The sequence below is a fragment of the Populus trichocarpa genome, chromosome 11 (genome assembly GCF_000002775.5).
Source record: "Populus trichocarpa isolate Nisqually-1 chromosome 11, P.trichocarpa_v4.1, whole genome shotgun sequence".
NCBI lineage: Eukaryota > Viridiplantae > Streptophyta > Magnoliopsida > Malpighiales > Salicaceae > Populus > Populus trichocarpa.
Window position 1 is genome coordinate 2,812,773 of NC_037295.2, and position 17,850 is coordinate 2,830,622.

Consider the following 17,850-nt stretch of genomic DNA (forward strand, 5'->3'; position numbering starts at 1 on the left):
TAAATGAACCTAAGTGATTAATTTGTTAAATCTACGATTCGAGTTATCTATTCCACACTTGACAACTTTTTTTTTCTCTTATATTATTTTGCATTTAATTACACAACAAAAAATCTAAAAATAAAGAACAAACATGACATGCGTGTTGGATTAAAAAAAAAAATTTAACTAACAAAGGTTTTTTATTTTATTTTTTATCTTCAGGGGAGCTGAAAATGCATTAAGTAAAAAATAAAAACATTTTTCAAAAAATTAACAATCCATCCAGGGGCATGACCCACCCTTCCACCTGACCTATATAAAAATAGAAATTAAAATTAAAAATATTTAATGAAAAACAGGTTTTAAAAAATAGAAATAAAAACTGAGTTAATATGTTATACCCACAACCTGAGTCATTCATCCCACTGAATTTAATACCATATTATTTATTAAGATATTTTTCATTTTGTTATACATTAATGGATGCAAGATATTTTTTATATCAAATAAAAAAAAAAACAAATAGGATAGGCACGTGAGACAACACAATGGCTTATTTTTTAAAGTTAAATAAGAAAAAATGGTTTGTTATAAGCCAATTTAGAAAGGAAAAAAAAAAAAAAAAAAGAAGAGGTCGCATGTATTATCTATGCAATGATCACGAAAACATACCAAATAAAATATCATGAAGTGAGTATATCATATCTATATCTAAGCAATTCACTTAATTTAACTAAAAAAACAAAATTTATTTTTTAAGAAAAGCTAAATTTAACAAAAAACGAAAAAAAAAAACTCTAGAAAACCTAAGTTATTTTTAAAATCAGTAAAAAAACCCTATAGACTGTAAATAAAAAAAGAAAACTCAATATCTAATTAAATCAAACATTGAAGGATGAAACCAAAAAAACATAAGCTTGAAAAAAAAACAAAAAATAAATTAGAACAAATACTCAAAATCTAAGTTAATCTCCTAAATTCATAACCTATTAAATCTTAGATCTAAACTCAATAAAACATTACAAGATTTAACAGTTTGATATAATATATATATTATGTTTATATTTAAGATTTTGGATGATTATTTAAGATATGAGTTCTCTAATATACCTCAAATTTGCTAGATCAATGATATTATCGAAGATGATGAGTTTTCAATTAAGAAAGAATATTAATTTGGTGTTGATCGATATTGATGTTGACACTTTTGTTATACTTAAAATTAGAATCAATATTCACAACATATATTTAGCAGAGTAATTGGCCATATTGTGATTCAAAGATATTGTGAATATCACAATACATGACTTTATTCTTAGTTTATTGTGCATGTTATGAGATAAATTGAAATTGATTTGTCCTCCAAAATCATAAATCATATAATTGAGATTGTAAAATTAAAAAAAAAAGTTTAGTAATGGTACTTTGTTGTTACTAATCTTAAAAAGGGAAAGAATTGATACATGCGGATGTGATAAGTTTTAAATAGGGGTGAGCAAAAAAACCGATAAACCGATTAAACTGAGAAAACCGGAAAAAAAATAACTAAAAAAATTGAATCGAAAAAAAAAACCGAATTAACCAATTAAAAAATCACAAAAAATTTCCGGTTCGGTTCGGTTTCGGTTTCTAAAGTCTAAAACCGATTGAACCGAACCAAACCGAACCGGTTCAACTAACCAACACTTAAAAAAAAAACAAGTATAAATACATTGTTTTCTAACCCTGGAATATCTGCCATCAGCCGCCCCCCCTCTCCCTCTCATTTTACGCTCTGCTTTGCTTTGATTTTCATCCCCTCCCTTATGGATTTGGATTCTCCTGTTGAGTCTCTGTCAGAAATGGAATTGGAATAGTAGATCCATTCTTTTTCTTTTGTTTTTCATATAGGATTTCTAACAAGTGGATTTCTACACCCCCCTGCCATTTGATTAATTACAATGAAATGGATGAACGATCCCTCGAAGAATCAAACCCACTCCCATCTACGTCCATCAAAATCTGCTGATCAAATCACATAAAGGTCTGTTAAACATAACCCATTCACCATACTGTGTGGTTGGCTCAACTGAGACAGAGAGTGACGAAGAAGATTACTTGGTTGGGTTAACTCGCCAAATGGCTGGGTTTGGCCATGGAAGCTTGAATGGGTCTTCACCTCCATCAACTTGGGATCTGCTGTACGAGGCTACAGGAGAAGTTGAGAGGACCATTGGGTTTGAACCGGTTTGGAAGGGAAAAAAACCAAACCGAACCGAACCGAAATTAAATATAGATTGTCTACTTTTTAAGTGACTTTTATTTTTTTAGGATACAAACGGACTAGTAGGAATGTGAGGATTATAGTTTCCTATCATATAAAAAGAAAGAGAGAGAGGAAGAGAGGGAGGCGGCAAAAAAAAAAAAAAGAAACTCTCATCTTTTTTCCTACACTCAAAATTATGTTTTCATCTTTTCTTTTCCTTAGATTTTTTATAGTCATACAAGACTAAGTTTTTTTTCATGGTTGAAAGGATACAGAAGCCTTCAGATTTAAAAAAATTATGAGATTTATTTTATCTTTTCTTTTCAGTTTATATGATGAGTATGAATGTTTTTCTATGCTTCTTTCTATGATTGTTTAGTTTAATTGATTAAAACGGTCTCTAAGTTATTATTCTAACCAATCTATTGCTAAGTTTTCTATCAAAATCAGAGTTGTGATATTTAACTTGTGAAGCGACTAAGTTTAATACTTATAAAAGATCTATGCTATTAATTTTAGAGAAAACATTCAATTAAATTGAACATAGACTGCAGACAGTTATGTTGTCTAGATTTATCAACCTATCTAGATCTTAAGGCTGCCGTTGAATTAAATTGCTAGTGCGGACGCAGTGGTTGTTTAATGGTTAGGTTAGTTATACTGCAGATTAGTTAACTGATTAATATTAAGAAAAGATAAATATTTAGAACATGAATTGATGAATCGTTTCAATAATCAATTTTGATTTATGTCGGTGGACATTTACTTGAAAAGTTTTTCTCTTAATAAGTTTCGGTTTATTTAACTTAGTTTGATTACTTTATTTTGTTTACCCTACCATAACTTAGATAATCTCAACCCCCCAACTTTGAATCATTTAGCATAAAGACTCAAACTAGATCTTTCTCGTGGGATCGACCCCTTATTTGCTCTATATTATCTTATTTATTTAAGTTAGGGTAATTAATTTGTGTGATCGCGATATCGCAACACAAATACATATAGCTTAAAATATATTCAAAGAACTTTTGCAATCATAAATATATTTTTATAAAACACTTAACATTATTTACAAAATCATTTACATGCATGATCCACCTAATTTACAAAACTATAATATTTATTTGAAAAACTCATTTTGTACGTAAATATATATTTTCTAACTTAAAATAACAAACCAAAGTGATGAAATATTACTTGCGTGTTATGCAAATCCAATATTAGTCTTAGAGACAACCAAGCACTCCTAATAACCTAATAATAACAATCACTATAAATTATATGCTCACTGATATCCGATGCAATATATGAGCTTGTTTCTAATTCTTAGTTTAATAAAAAAATTAAATATATCACTTGCTTAAATGACCCTATAATTCCCATGAAAAATCACTCAATACTAGAAATGTGTTATTACAACCCCTTATTTTACTTATAAAATATCTATTTTTAATAATTAAATACCAAAAATCACCCAATACTAGAACCATGTTATTACAACCCCCTATTTTACTTTAAAAATATCTATTTTTAATAATTAAATACCAAAAATAATTATGTAAAACATATGACTATTATAGTTCAAATTAAATAACATTATAAAATCTATTAGGAAAGGATAATAAATATTTTTATTTCAACTAAAACAATATTATAAGTATAATTAAAGTGGAGGTGTCAAAAATTATTAAGTGCAACTATTTTTTTAAAATAATTTATTTAGTAAATAAATTAATTCATATACAAATCAAGTTCTTTATGAAATACTTTTCATTTATTCAAATTCTACATGAAAAGAAATTGATAGTGGTATATTAAAATGTTTAAAACTTAATTATAAAAGTTATTCATCACTCTTCAAAATAAATTTTAGTTATTAACTACTAAATTTCACTAATAAAAAATATTTTTTTCATAAATTTAAAAATACTTAAAAAAATATTAAAAGCACACTAAAATTTCCTATTAACATATTAAATAGAAACAATAAACTTTAGGGTCATAAAATATTCAGGGAGAATTGCACTCTTTAACTAAAAAAAATTAAAGAATATTTATAAACTTATAAATTACAAATTTAAGTGACTTACATCCGACAGACATAATTTTTAATCCATAACTTTGATTAGTGCAAATGACCCATCAAATTAAAGAACTTACAACATACTATAACTAGGTAATAAATCCCAACCATAACAATCATTAGAAGATTAGATTCTGACAGTCCAAAATTACCAACTCATCTTTTTTTTTTTTCAAATCCTTTAATTTCACTATTACTTCAAATTAATCTACTAAAAACATGTAAAATCACTTGTAATGAGTTCCTATCAATCTATGACACCATTAGTATTATATCCTGTCCTTAAAAGTAATTAAAAACCAAATATACATAATTCCAAAACCTTTCTAAATAACCCTAAAATGCATAAAAAAAATTATTTAAAATATAAGGATAGAAAAAACATACCTCAAATTGGTAAAAAAAAATAAAGATTTTGACCATAAATCAAATCTCCTCCTTGAGCTTCCTATCCTTCTCTCTATTGATATGGGTTTTAATCGTATGACAAGATAGAGTGTAAGTTACTATAGAGTATTATTTTATTTTTATCCTTTAAATTAATATGTAATTACTAATATATTTATTGTTACTATAATACCCTTAATTAATAAAAAATAGAAAATCCAATTTATTATTTTATTTTATTTATTATTACTATTTTTTTTCTTTCACACTTAAAATGAAGAAAATTGAGCCAAGGTCAACTTGGAAATGACAATGAATTTCATTTATACATATCACATGACAAAATTGACAAAAACAAATTCTTTATATAAACTTAGCTTGCTTTGAGAGTACTTTGACACTTGCATTGGGATCAATATTCTTATAAATTCCTATAAATTATATTTATTTATATAATTATTTATTTATCAATATAATTTATTTATTTTTTAAAAGTCTAGTTTCCAATTATTTTTTACTTTCAAAACACAATTTATTGAATCAAAATATTTACTTATTTCCCACAATTCTCTCTCTCCAAGGGTACAGGACATTATTGGCGAACTGTCTCATAGCCATGGAGAGGCCAGATGCAATTATACAAGGAAAGCTTTGTAAGCATTCAAGATGAAATATGCTCTGTCTATATATACACACACCTGTTGATGTACATTTCAACCTGCTGACATTAACAGATTAAATGTAGAAAAAGTACCACTTCCTGATTCTTCAGTTGCAGTTTGGGTGAACACAAGTTTGAGTCGTTCATGCGCTGCATATGCAATTGTAGATACTCCAGGAAGAGAAAAGGATGCGTTAGATATGATCTGTATATTCGAGTCGATGCACTTAAATTTGTACTTGTTTTGCGCTGAATTTCCCAATAAAAACTACTATTTTCAGAAACATTTTTCATAAACAAAAATATTAGTGAGAAAAGGCGTCTGATCCTCAAAGTTATTGTCTTTGTTCCGTTTCAATCACAATTGAGTTCTCTGTACTCTTCTCATTCTCATGCAGAATGCAAGGGCATCAAATGGTTCTCTTGAAAAGGAATTGCTGACCGTTCTTGTTCCAACTGTGGGTTCCACATGGCTGATCATTAGCATATTTGGTTATTTGTGGCTCAGGAACAGAGGAGAAAAAGGTAAAGACAAAGCAAGCATCAAAACAGAAGGTAGATAGAGTAACTGTCCATAAAAGAATAGTTGACGAACACCACACCTATAGCATTCCATATGATGATGCTGTTAGGTTTCTTCCTCGACACTAGGCAGAATGGATCAGTTGTTTAGAATCAGGATAGGAGTTTTAGCAGTGGGTACGTCTAGTGCTGAAGAGCTATCTGTTGTGATGTATAACATATTTGTTTTCATTACAAATCTAATGGAACTTCATATCAGCAATTATTCAGACAGTACAGCTTCAGCGACTAGCAATTTCAGAAATTGTCACCTCATTTACAGAACACTGTCCATCTTCTACGTCTAATGCTATATCAGGATTATTGTCAGATTTTCTAAAGAGGAATGCAGGTTGTTTTGGAGAAGGAATCTCTGTTTCGCTACTCAACATAAAAACAACCGCCAACATAGATGGTCTGTCCGTGGCATCTTCTTGCACGCACAGCAGACCAATTTGTATGCATTTCAAGGCTTCACGCGGATCATACAACTCCGTCAGTGATGGATCAACTATCTCCAATGCTTTGTCTTCTCTCCACAATTCCCACACCTGTGTTGTTCATATAAATCATTAGCATACAAGAAATAAGAGCAGACAACATCTAAAATTGTGAACAATGAAATTCAGCCAAGAGCACACATGGCTCTCTTATAACTCACATATCCAATCAAGGTCAAAGGAGGATTCTGTTGATAAAATCTGTTGTTCTTCTTGCCACTCACAATCTCTAGCAACACGACCCCAAAACTGAAAACATCTGATTTTACAGAAAAGTTTCCAAGCACAGCATATTCTGGTGACATATAGCCACTGCATCAGAAAAACAAGAATCTGAAGTTTTAGTATTTCTGGTAATCAATGATAGTACTTTGTCACTCGGTCTTTGTTTTAGGCAAATGTACTTACAATGTTCCTACAACTCTCCTGGTCCTATCTTCAGTTTGGTTGCCTTCAAATATTTTTGCCATTCCAAAATCTGATATTTTTGGGTTCATCTCTGCATCCAGTAGAATGTTGCTACATTTTAAATCCCTGTGAATGATTCTCAACCTGGAATCTTGGTGAAGATATAAAATCCCACGAGCTATTCCAACAATAATATCGAAGCGTTTTCGCCAATCCAATAACAATCTTCTGCTTTCATCTGTTGAAACAATTATTTTTCAAACAGGTAAAATTTGACAACTAGAGTAAATCAGGGCAATAAATACTTGAAGAGACTTACGGAAAAGAAACGAGTCCAAGCTTTTGTTTGGCAAGTATTCATAGATTAACATTTGTTCTCCATCCTGATTGCAGTAACCTAGAAGTTTCACAAGATTCCTGTGTTGAAGCTTTGCAATTACCATAACTTCATTTTTAAACTCTTCTATTCCTTGTCTTGAACTTCTAGATAACCTTTTTATTGCAACCTCCAGTCCATTAGCTAGCAGACCCTAAAATCATGTTACAAGAATATGGTAAAAAAATACCTTTAAGGTGACTCATATGTCAATAACAATTAAGGTTGAAAGTCCATTGGACGGCCAATTACATCCATGATAAATGGAGATGCAAAAATTAAGTTATATATAAAGGGTTCTTAATCTATTAAAAAAAATAGTTATGAAAAGTTTTGTATTTTCCATCCGCGTAGTAAACCTAAAGTTTCACATGGATTAGGGTCTGTTTGTTTACGCGGTTGCGGCTGCGTTTTAAATAAACCGTAGATTTAAGCTGTTTGGTAAAGATAAAAATGAGATTTATTGTTCATGGGCCCCATTGTTTTCTGCGTTGCAAACGCAAGGGGAGAAGAAGCAGCTTGGAGCTGCTTTTTTTGCAAACTGTGTTACAGCACAGTAACCAGAGGCGCGCAACTTTTTCTTCTGCTTCCAGTAACTAGAGGCGCGCAACTTTTTCTTCTACTTCCAGTAACCAAAGGCGCACAACTTCTTCTTCTTCTGCACTTCCATGTCTCCACTGTTCACGTGAACAGTGGAGACATGGAAGTGCAGAAGAAGAAGAAGAAGAAGGAGAATGAGGGGCTGGGGAAAACAGGGAAAGAGTCCAACTCCTGCACCAAGCAAACAATGAAAAGAGAAGGAGCAGAACAGAGGAATAGAAAAGTGCTCCACTTTCATCTTCCTCCCGCTTTGCTTTTATCAATATTACACTATTCAAGTGAATTTTAATTCACTTGAACAGTGTAGCAACACACGTGAATTTAGTACACGAGTGTTGCTTTGCCCAGCCGGGTCACTGGCTTGGGCCAGTGATCGGGCCGGGCTGGCTGGGTTTAGCCCAGCCTATATGGGTTGGACCAGGTCCAATCCAAACCTAAAAGCATTGACCCAGGTCTGTTCCAAACCTAAATGCATTGAACTGGGTATGACCCAGTAAAATAAAAAAATCCAAAAAAATTTCACAGATATTGTGTTTTATTTGAAAAACTAATGTTTAACATAATTCAATGGCACTATATAATTACATTTGAAGGAGATTGTATGATGACGTAGCATTTGTAGAATTTGATCGCAATTCCAATTTTGTTCTTGATGATATTTTACCTGATGTTATTGCACGCTCAGGAAACCATGGAAACTGTAATCCTTGTTGGATAGATTTCATACGTGATAAAATTACATATAATTTTATGCAACAATAAAATATAATTTATATAAAGTATTGTTTATTTTATGATGTAATATCAGTACTTAAATCGATAATATTTCAATGAAAAACCACCAATATTAATATATGTCTTTTTTAATTATTTTATAACCTTAGTTTAAAAGATATTCTTTAATTAAATACATTAAATTACTTTTTGTTGAACCTCAATTTCAACCACAGTTTTAACCAAACATATATTTTTCCAAACCAACCTCAACTAAAAGTACTTTTTATAAAACAACTTTTTTCAAACCACAACCACAACAGCTACCGCAATACCAAACACAGACTCTTTATTCTTAATACCACAAAGATTTTTGAACAATTATTTCAACACATAATGAATCATTATAGGAGGCATGTATCCTATTAATTTTCTATTATGTACATGCATATATGCATGCCATATTGATGTTATCCTAGATGTTGTATTAGAGTAGAGTCTTCTCCATTCATGGCTTGTAAAAATGAGTTTTTGGAGTATCTTTTAGTCCAACATCAAAGTCAAACTCTTGAAAATATTCAACATAATCATTAGAAATTATTGGTCTCCTTGTTTGAACTAAGTGCCCTTGAATTGATTAGTGTTTAAAATTATCTAAATAATTTTTTTGAACAATAACTAATTTTTTTTTTATCTTTATGCAACCCATTTAAATATTATGTTTCCTCAAATTTTATCCTTTTAGCAAAATCACTCCTATTGAAATTGAGATCCTTGATAAATTTAGCATTTCTTGCCTTAACTATTCATGCATTATGAGAAGAAAAATAAAACATATATCCTTCAGAGTTCACTATATAACCAATGAAATATCTACTAATTATTCTTGGGTCTAATTTCTATAGTTGAGGATTATTAATCCTTACCTCAAAAAATTGGACTTCTATCTATTTCATAATTCAAAAGGTATCTTAACACATTTTTAGGATGAAACCCTATTTTAAAATATATACAACAATCTTTAATTCTAACTCTATAAAGACATTGGTAAATTAAAAGTACCAATTATGTTCCTTACCATGTCTATAAGTGTACGATTCCTTCTTTTAGCTACATTATCTTATTGTGGTGTGTTAGACATTGTATATTGTACAATAATGCCCTCTCCTTTAAGGCAATGAACCAGACATTTATCAATTTTCGTGTATCTACCATAATACTCTCCATCTCTATCTGACCTTACAAACATTATGATATATTTTTTTCTCCACCTTAACCTTATAGGTCTTAAAAGCATCTAATGCTTCAGCTTTATCAAATAAAAGACATAGATACATAAATCTACTAGAATGATCATCAATGAATAAGGTGAAATATATTTGATTATTTAAGCATAGAGTAATAAATAGTCCACAAATGTCAGTACATATGATTTCAAAAATTTTAGCATAACACCTTTAATGGTATTGTTAGTTTGCTAACCCTTTATGCAATCTACACAAATACCAAAATCAATAAAATTAAGAGTGTTTAAAACTATATCATTCACTAATCTTTTAATTATTTCAATGAAGATGTGATCTAATCTTTTATACCAAAACATAAATGAATTCTCATCCATTTTGCTCTTTTTAATTATAGAATCAACATGCATTGATAAATAGTTGAGTTTAAAAGTAGAGTCTAGATTGATTTTATATAAATCATTAATTAACGTTCCACCACTAGTAGAAAGTTTAGTTTTTAAAATACTAAAAACATTTTCATCAAACAAAAATCCATAACCAACATCACAAAATCTAGAAATTAAAAACCAAATTTTTAGAAAATGGTGGAACATAGAAGAATTTTTCAAATCCAAAATAAGTCCAGATTTTAAAATTAATCTAGAAGTCCCCACAACTTCAACTTCAAAGCGTATCTAGTTTCTTGAATAGATGTCTTCTTCATTTTCCTTTAGCTTTTTTAGTGTAATATTTTAAAAGAAAGAAAGGTTTTAATAAAAAAATGGCAAGAATATCTTTGAATGAGTAGATATTAGATATAAATGAATGAGAGAGATTTTGATAATTGCACAAAACTTGTTAAATATAATAAGAAGAGTAAGACAAAAAAAAGAAAGAGATTTAAGTGTTTGACTATAATTTCTTTTAGCTAATAGTCTAGACATTTATTATTATTATTATTATTAGATATTAAATTGATGTTTTGTGCAGATAAGGTATTATTTTCTATATCTATTGGGATATATGATTTATTTGTTCATTAAGTGTTTATTTTAATGATGCAATAAATTGTAATACATGAAAGGAAATACTTGATTATAAAATGAAATCACTATGATTTATATGTTGTATTTTTTATTTAAGTACTATATATTTTGAACTCTAGAAAAATATCGTTACTTCTCTGTTCATGTCATGTGGGCTAAGTGGAAAAATAATAATAAAAATATTCTTAAATTTACCAATATATACCATGTAGATTTTAAATTAACTGACAATTAAAGCTTAGAACTCATTGAACTAACTCTAGTAGAAGGCCAAGTACATCCATGATTGATAAATGGAGGGGTAAAAATTTAGGTTATCTGTAAAGGGTCCATATTCTAGCAAAAAAAAAAAAAAAAGTTATGAAAAGCCATGTGTCTTCCATCCAATTAGTAACTCTAAAACTTTACATGAATTAAAAGATTTTATTATTATTGAAACCACAAAAATAGATTTCTGTACAATTATCTCAATATTTAATCAATCATTACACCAAGAGGAATGTATCCTATTAATTTTGTACCGTGTTTATATGCCTGGCGTATTAAAGTTTTCTTACATATTAAGCATCTAAACTACCAATAAGCTAGAAAAAACAAATCTGTATTATTGAGAACACATTTAATTTTCAGCTAGAAAATGAATTGAGAAACTCTACCTTATAAACCGAGCCAAAACCACCTTGCCCGAGTTCGTTAGCTGGAGAGAAATTGTTTGTGGCCGCCATTATGGTGCTGAGCTTGAAACATTCCGATTCAGTAGAATTGCTGTTTATCTGCAGCTCGGTACCTGGTTTTTTTGCCCATGAATCAAAAAGTGAACTTCTCCTCATAACCAGAGGAGAATAAATACATGACTAGGGAAGCAAATCCAAATAGAGATTTGAGAGTCTTGTCTTACCTTTTTTTGCCCCCTTCTTGAGCCGCAAATAAGCAGTTAGGCTAATGAGAAACAACAATAATGCAATTGATGGTGCTAAAATGGCCTGCATCGTTTTTTCCCGAGAACCATTTAGCTTCCTTGTATTACCAGCTGCATGAGAATGAAAACAATAACGATTAACTCCAGACGAAAAACCACTCCCTTCTCCTATGGAAACATGGCAAGACATATGGCAAAGGCTGTCCCCTTCGGCACCTAATAAGTATCTATATCGTTTCTTTCACGTAGTACACAGCTTATTAAGTACAGTCTAGAGCAGTGACAAGAATAGAAAAGCTCTTATAAATCAATATTTGTAATCACAATCCTTTGAAATTGTTACGGAGAAGAAAAAGGGTACCTAATTCATATGCATCAACACGAACATACAGATCATGACTTTCAATCCTATCATATTTAATGTCTACTAATTCCTTGTGCCAATTCAAACAACCATCCCCTTTTCCGGGAATCACAATGACAGCGTAAGCAGAGCATGAACAATTCCTCTTGCATTCCAGTTCACAGTACTCTGCACGACTCTTGCTCATGTCCACCCAAGCTGCAGCTGAAGTGTCCGGAAGAATTACATTTTCCACCTTCACAAACCCTTCTCCATGATCGCACACCGAAGATGTCTGTAGCCGCTTCCTGACACAACCACCGGACCCATCTCTCAATGACCATTCCATTGGGTTCTTGGGCTCGAACCCAGGTAAACAGGCACATCCAAAAGCATTATAATTGGCAAGTTCACACGTACTATAAGCACCACAGTATCCATAATAGTCGCACTGTAACTGAGGGGACTTCCAGTATTCCTTCCACCGACCATCACTTTCTCGCCATGTTAACATCTTTAGAAGTCCTGAATGATCCACTATTAGTCTTACCAGATAATAACCATCAGGAACTGTTGATTGACAGTATATTTCGTCTGGATCATTTACAAAAACGCTTTTGAATGTGCCCATCTGACTTCTCCATGGCCAAGGGGGAGCTCTAGTAATTGGCTTTGTACCATTATAGAGAAAGAATTGTGGTGAACCATTTGGGTTGATCCTAATTGAAAAGTCTCCAATTCCAGGGTCATCAGCTGATCTCCATGATGTTAGGAACCGATCAGTTCCTAATTTTCGATCCAGCCCCAGTTTCATTCCAGGTAGCTGTATGTTAGTAGGATAATCGAAGCTCTGCCATACAATTTTTCTGCTTCTTTTCCTGACCAGTATCAAATTCCCAGAATCCAAGAGTTGAGCTTCACAAGTATCATTTTCTTCCACTGAAACATTGGTAGACCACACTAGAAGCTTTTGGTCATCTTTACGATAGAGAACGAGGTTACCAAATTGGTTTATGAAGAGAAAGCCAGAGGAACCAATGATTGGATCGTTCCTGTTTGCAACCCACACCACAGTTTGTTCTGGTATTTTATGGTACCAAATTCCAAGATATCTATTGGTTGAACTGCCAGGACTGAAAAATCCTAGTGCGAAAATATTTCCTTTGGAGATAAGAAGGTCACCTTCTTTAATGGTTTGGTTGGTCTTTAAGGATTCTTGGGATGTACAAGATAAGAATTGGAGCATTATAAGAGAAAAAAGCAGGAATAGTTTTTCAGCTTCCATGATGAGGCAAACTGGACCTTGGCTTTTGGACATGTGAAATGTTGCTTGCAGACAAGTCTGACAAGAGAAGTTATTTTGGGATCCACCTCGCTTAACTAGGCATTTTTTTCATGGGTTTTTCTTTGCAACCTTCAAGATCTAGACCATGACTTGTCTAGTCCTTTTTATACTACACCCTCATTTGGTATTGCGTAGCAAAATTTATTTATTTTTATTTAAAATTAATTTTTTTCATGTTTTTAGATGATTTTTTTGTCAAAAATATTTTAAAAAAATAAAAAATATATATTTTAATATATTTTTGAGTAAAAAATATTTTAAAAAATAATCGCTACCATACTACTAATGTAAAACCCGAGAACAAATTATATATAAAAAAGAGGATTTATAATAATTTAAATTTTGTTATAAAATAGAATAATGTAATTACAGAAAATAATAATAATGATGATAAAAATTTATTAGTTTTGGAGAACAAAAAAAATGGCTTAATTGATAAAAAAAAGAGAAAGATAGGGTCAAAATGGAATTTAGAAGAAATGGTTGGGTAATTATAATGTTATGTTTAGAATACTAAATTGTATTGTGTTATTTATGAAATTTTAGTGTTTGGATGGTTGTTTTAATCACTAACTTATGCATGTGATATGAGATGGAGATTGAGTATGAAGATTTGTCCTAAGTATATTCTCGAATGAATTAAATGGTTGATTTGTACCAGTTGGATGTGATTATAGGTGGGATGTGATTATAAATATATGCAGGGTAAATTATCGATAACTTGGAACCTCCCGGTATCAGAAAGACTTAATAAAAAAATAAATAAATAATATATTCCATTTACTCCTTATGTGGAAGTTAAACGGATAATTTAACTTATAAGGCTGTTACAACTAGACGCTCCTGCATGTACTCCACATAAGACACAATAATTGTCTTTAGTGATAAAAAAAATTTTCTTTCCTAATTTTGAGTTTTATTTTAAAAAATAATAATTGAAAAACATGTTTATTTGTTGAAAATAAAAACAATTTGTTTCCACTCAAAAAGAACCTTAAAACTATAATTGCTTTTCCTACAAAATCAATACCATAATTTATAATTATTATTTTTATATTTGTGATAATTAAATCATAAATATTTATTTTATTTTTTAAAATTAAAAATTATCATGAAAAAATTATATTATTAACTAAAAAAACTCTATAAATTAACATATGTTCTCCACCCTAAATGCAACAGCCTAGAAGCTTCACAAGTTCATGCGGTGAAACTTTGCAATTACTGTGACTTTAGTTTTAAATTCTTCTCCTGAATTTCTAGACAACCTTTTAAGTTTTAACGGTAGAGAATGGTGGAGACAAAGTCCCACCATTCTAGTACAGGACCGCTCCCTTTCGGTGGGTTGTTGGCAGTCATGTTCAACAGTAAAAATGGTTGGAGAGGTTGTAAATTGGCAGGATTAATCTTTGTCCCCATACGAATCTAAGTTCATAACCGGCGATACAAGAGTTGTGTGGAAATAATATCTTCCTTGTGCTAAGTCTCTTAGCGGATATATCTAGTTATTTAAATATATAAAATATTTTATAATTTTTAAAAGTATTATATTTTTTAAAATTAATAAAATCAAATGATAATTTAAAATTTCTTATTAGTAATTAAAGCAAAAACAATAATTCATAATACTTATTATATTGTCAAAATCTAAAATTAATTAAAACAAGTTAATAGTGGGGCATCTAAGATATCGAATCAAAACTAAAAAGAAAGCATCGTGAAACAAGCAATGCATACGGATCAAAACTGAAGAAGCAGGAACACTCAACAAACTCCACCTACTAACAGAAACTAAGAACCTTAAATAATATTAAAAATAAGGGGTGTGTTCAACCAACTCAATAAGAAAATAATATTTAATATACATTTTAGATATTAATAGTCAGCAAGTTGATTTATCTTGATATACATATACATACTAAGTATATAATCAGAAAGTAATGAAATACATATCAGAGATCAGATGACACTCAAATGTGATCACTTCGGGAGGATTAATCGTCATAGGCTGATGCCTCTCTCACCAGCTAGGTATACAGAATATTATGTGCATATAGTCTGTTAGCATGGAGTTACTGACAAGTCCTATATGAAGGCATAATAGATATTTGCAAAATCATCAAAGAAATGTATATCATATCCAATAAAATTTAGTTAAATAGAATACAAATGTAAATTCAAGAATATATGAGTACTAAAAAAATAAAGCAACATATATAAATATTCAAGAAATTAACTAGTCGTACTCATCATATAATCAATGTACATATTTATTTATATTACATGCATATTAAAGATTATCTCACTCACTCGGAAAATATAGAAATAAAAGGAATATTAGATGAAAGACCCGAAAAAACTATTGAGGATCATTAGCAAAACCTACAATAAATATACGAAATATACTAAAAACACAACACAATTTAAAGATTCCACTGTATGAAACAAAACCAGGTTTACTCTCCTATGTTTAGGGACTAAAACAATAATTTTCCAAAACAGGGACCAAAACATAATTTTACCAAAATTGAAGGACTAAACTGTAAATACATAATCATACTAAAATTTCACCTATAAACCATCCTCAGTTCTTTCCAAAACAAACCAAGGACCAAACTATAATTTTTTTTAAATTTCATGGACTAAAATGTAAATTCTCAAAATTAAGGGATCAAACTGAAAATATTCCAAATCAATTATCAGACCGAGATTCATCATCCTTAACCTCATAATAACACTTATCAGAATCTCAAAATACATTTAAGGGTCAAATTATAATTTTTTCAAAGTTTAGGGACTAAACTATAATTTTTATAAATCAATGACCAAAATAAAATTTCATCATCTTCAACCTCAATACCATTATGTCCAGATTTTCTAAAAAGGTTGAAATGAATTTCTTAACACATAAAAATCAATTTAAACAAATCAACTCACAAATGTTTATTTTTAACAACACACTCAAAATTCATCACTTGACCTTAAACCCCTAATAATCATGAATGAATCTTAACAATATAAACTTCAAATCCTTATAAACCCTAATCTCTTCTTTAATTCTTCCATAAACAAATCATAATCAAAAGTAATATGAGAGAGAACCACTTGCTACTTCCACCTTTATTGAACCCAAAAACTCAATATTAAAAACTGAAATACTTGGTTTGATAAGGGGAGGGTCACAACATCCATAAAAATTAGAAGAGAGAAAAATAATTCTCTTACAACTTTTTCTTATATACTTAGGTTAGCTTAGGTTGGGTTTAAGCTGACTTGAGCTTGGATTTGAACCAAAAGTTGGGTTTTACAATACTTCCCCCGTTAAACAAAATTTGTCATTGAATTTAAACTTTAAGAACCGAAGTCTTACCATCAAGTTCAAACAAGTATGGATACTTGTTGAGAATTTCCTCCTTAAGCTCCCACGTCACTTCTTCACGCAGGTGTCTGCTCCACACAACCTTAACCGATACGATTTCCTTCGATCAAAGTTTTCCACCTTTTCGATCCATTATTTCCACCGATTGAACTTCGTATGATATATCTTCCCTCAACTCAACCGGTTGAACTTCCAGCACATGAAATGAATCAGACAAATGCTTCCTTAACATCAAAACATGAAACACTACATGTATAGAGGATAGATCAGGCAGCAAGGCAAGCCGATATGCCACTACCCCTACTTTTTCCAAGATCTCAAAGGGTCCTATAAACCTTGAACTCAACTAACATTTCTTCCCAAATTTGAATATTCCTTTAATTAGGGAGAGTTTTAGGAACATTTTGTCACCCATTAAAAATTCTAGATTATGCCTCCTCTTACCTGCATAATTCTTTTGCCTATTCTGAGCTGTTTAAAGCTTATCTCGGATCACCTTAATCTTATCTAAAGTAATCTGTATTAACTTGGGACCCATTAATCTTCTCTCACCAACCTTATACCAACATACAAGTGATCTACACTTCTGGCCATACAAAGTCTCATAAGGACCCATATCAATGCTCGCTTGATAACTATTGTTATATGCAAACTTCACCAAAAACAAGTACTTGCTTCATTCGACACCTAAGTCAATCACACAATCTCTTAACATATCCTCTAGAATTTGTATAGTTCTCTTAGACTATCTTTCTGTCTGAGGATGAAAAGTAATACTTAACTGAGCGTTCATCACGAAAGCTTCCTGAAACTTCACCCAAAACTGAGAAGTAAATTGTGGATCTATGTCAAACACAATTAAGATCGGCACACTGTGCAACCTTATGATCTCATTAACATAGATTTCTACCAGTTTTGCAAACCTATAAGTCACCTTTACTAACAAGAAATGAGCTAACTTGGTCAAACAATCAACTACCACCCAAATCGAATTGTAACCTTCTTGACTCCGAGGAAAACCCGACACAAAGTCCATAGTGATCCTCTTCCATTTCCATTTAGGAATCAACAATGG

General features: G+C 30.7%; 1 protein-coding gene across 31 annotated transcripts in view; it reads right to left on the reverse strand.

The window, feature by feature from the left end:
- The window catches only part of LOC18102911 (G-type lectin S-receptor-like serine/threonine-protein kinase RKS1), a 95,896-nt gene extending 82,416 nt beyond the window's left edge, over positions 1-13,480 (reverse strand). For 8 of the 31 annotated variants that reach the window (XM_052445341.1, XM_052445329.1, XM_052445340.1 and 5 more), the window contains exon 1: positions 12,308-13,474. In XM_052445341.1, coding sequence (XP_052301301.1) covers positions 12,308-13,369 — 1,062 coding nt within the window. In that variant the 5' untranslated portion in view covers positions 13,370-13,474. Of the gene's footprint in view, positions 1-5,903; positions 6,471-6,580; positions 6,732-6,789; positions 7,066-7,146; positions 7,358-11,445; positions 11,577-11,687; positions 11,925-12,069 lie in introns of those variants that run through there. The other 23 variants (XM_052445317.1, XM_052445315.1, XM_052445320.1 and 20 more) reach the window with 12 other exon arrangements.
- Positions 13,481-17,850: the final 4,370 nt, after the last annotated feature.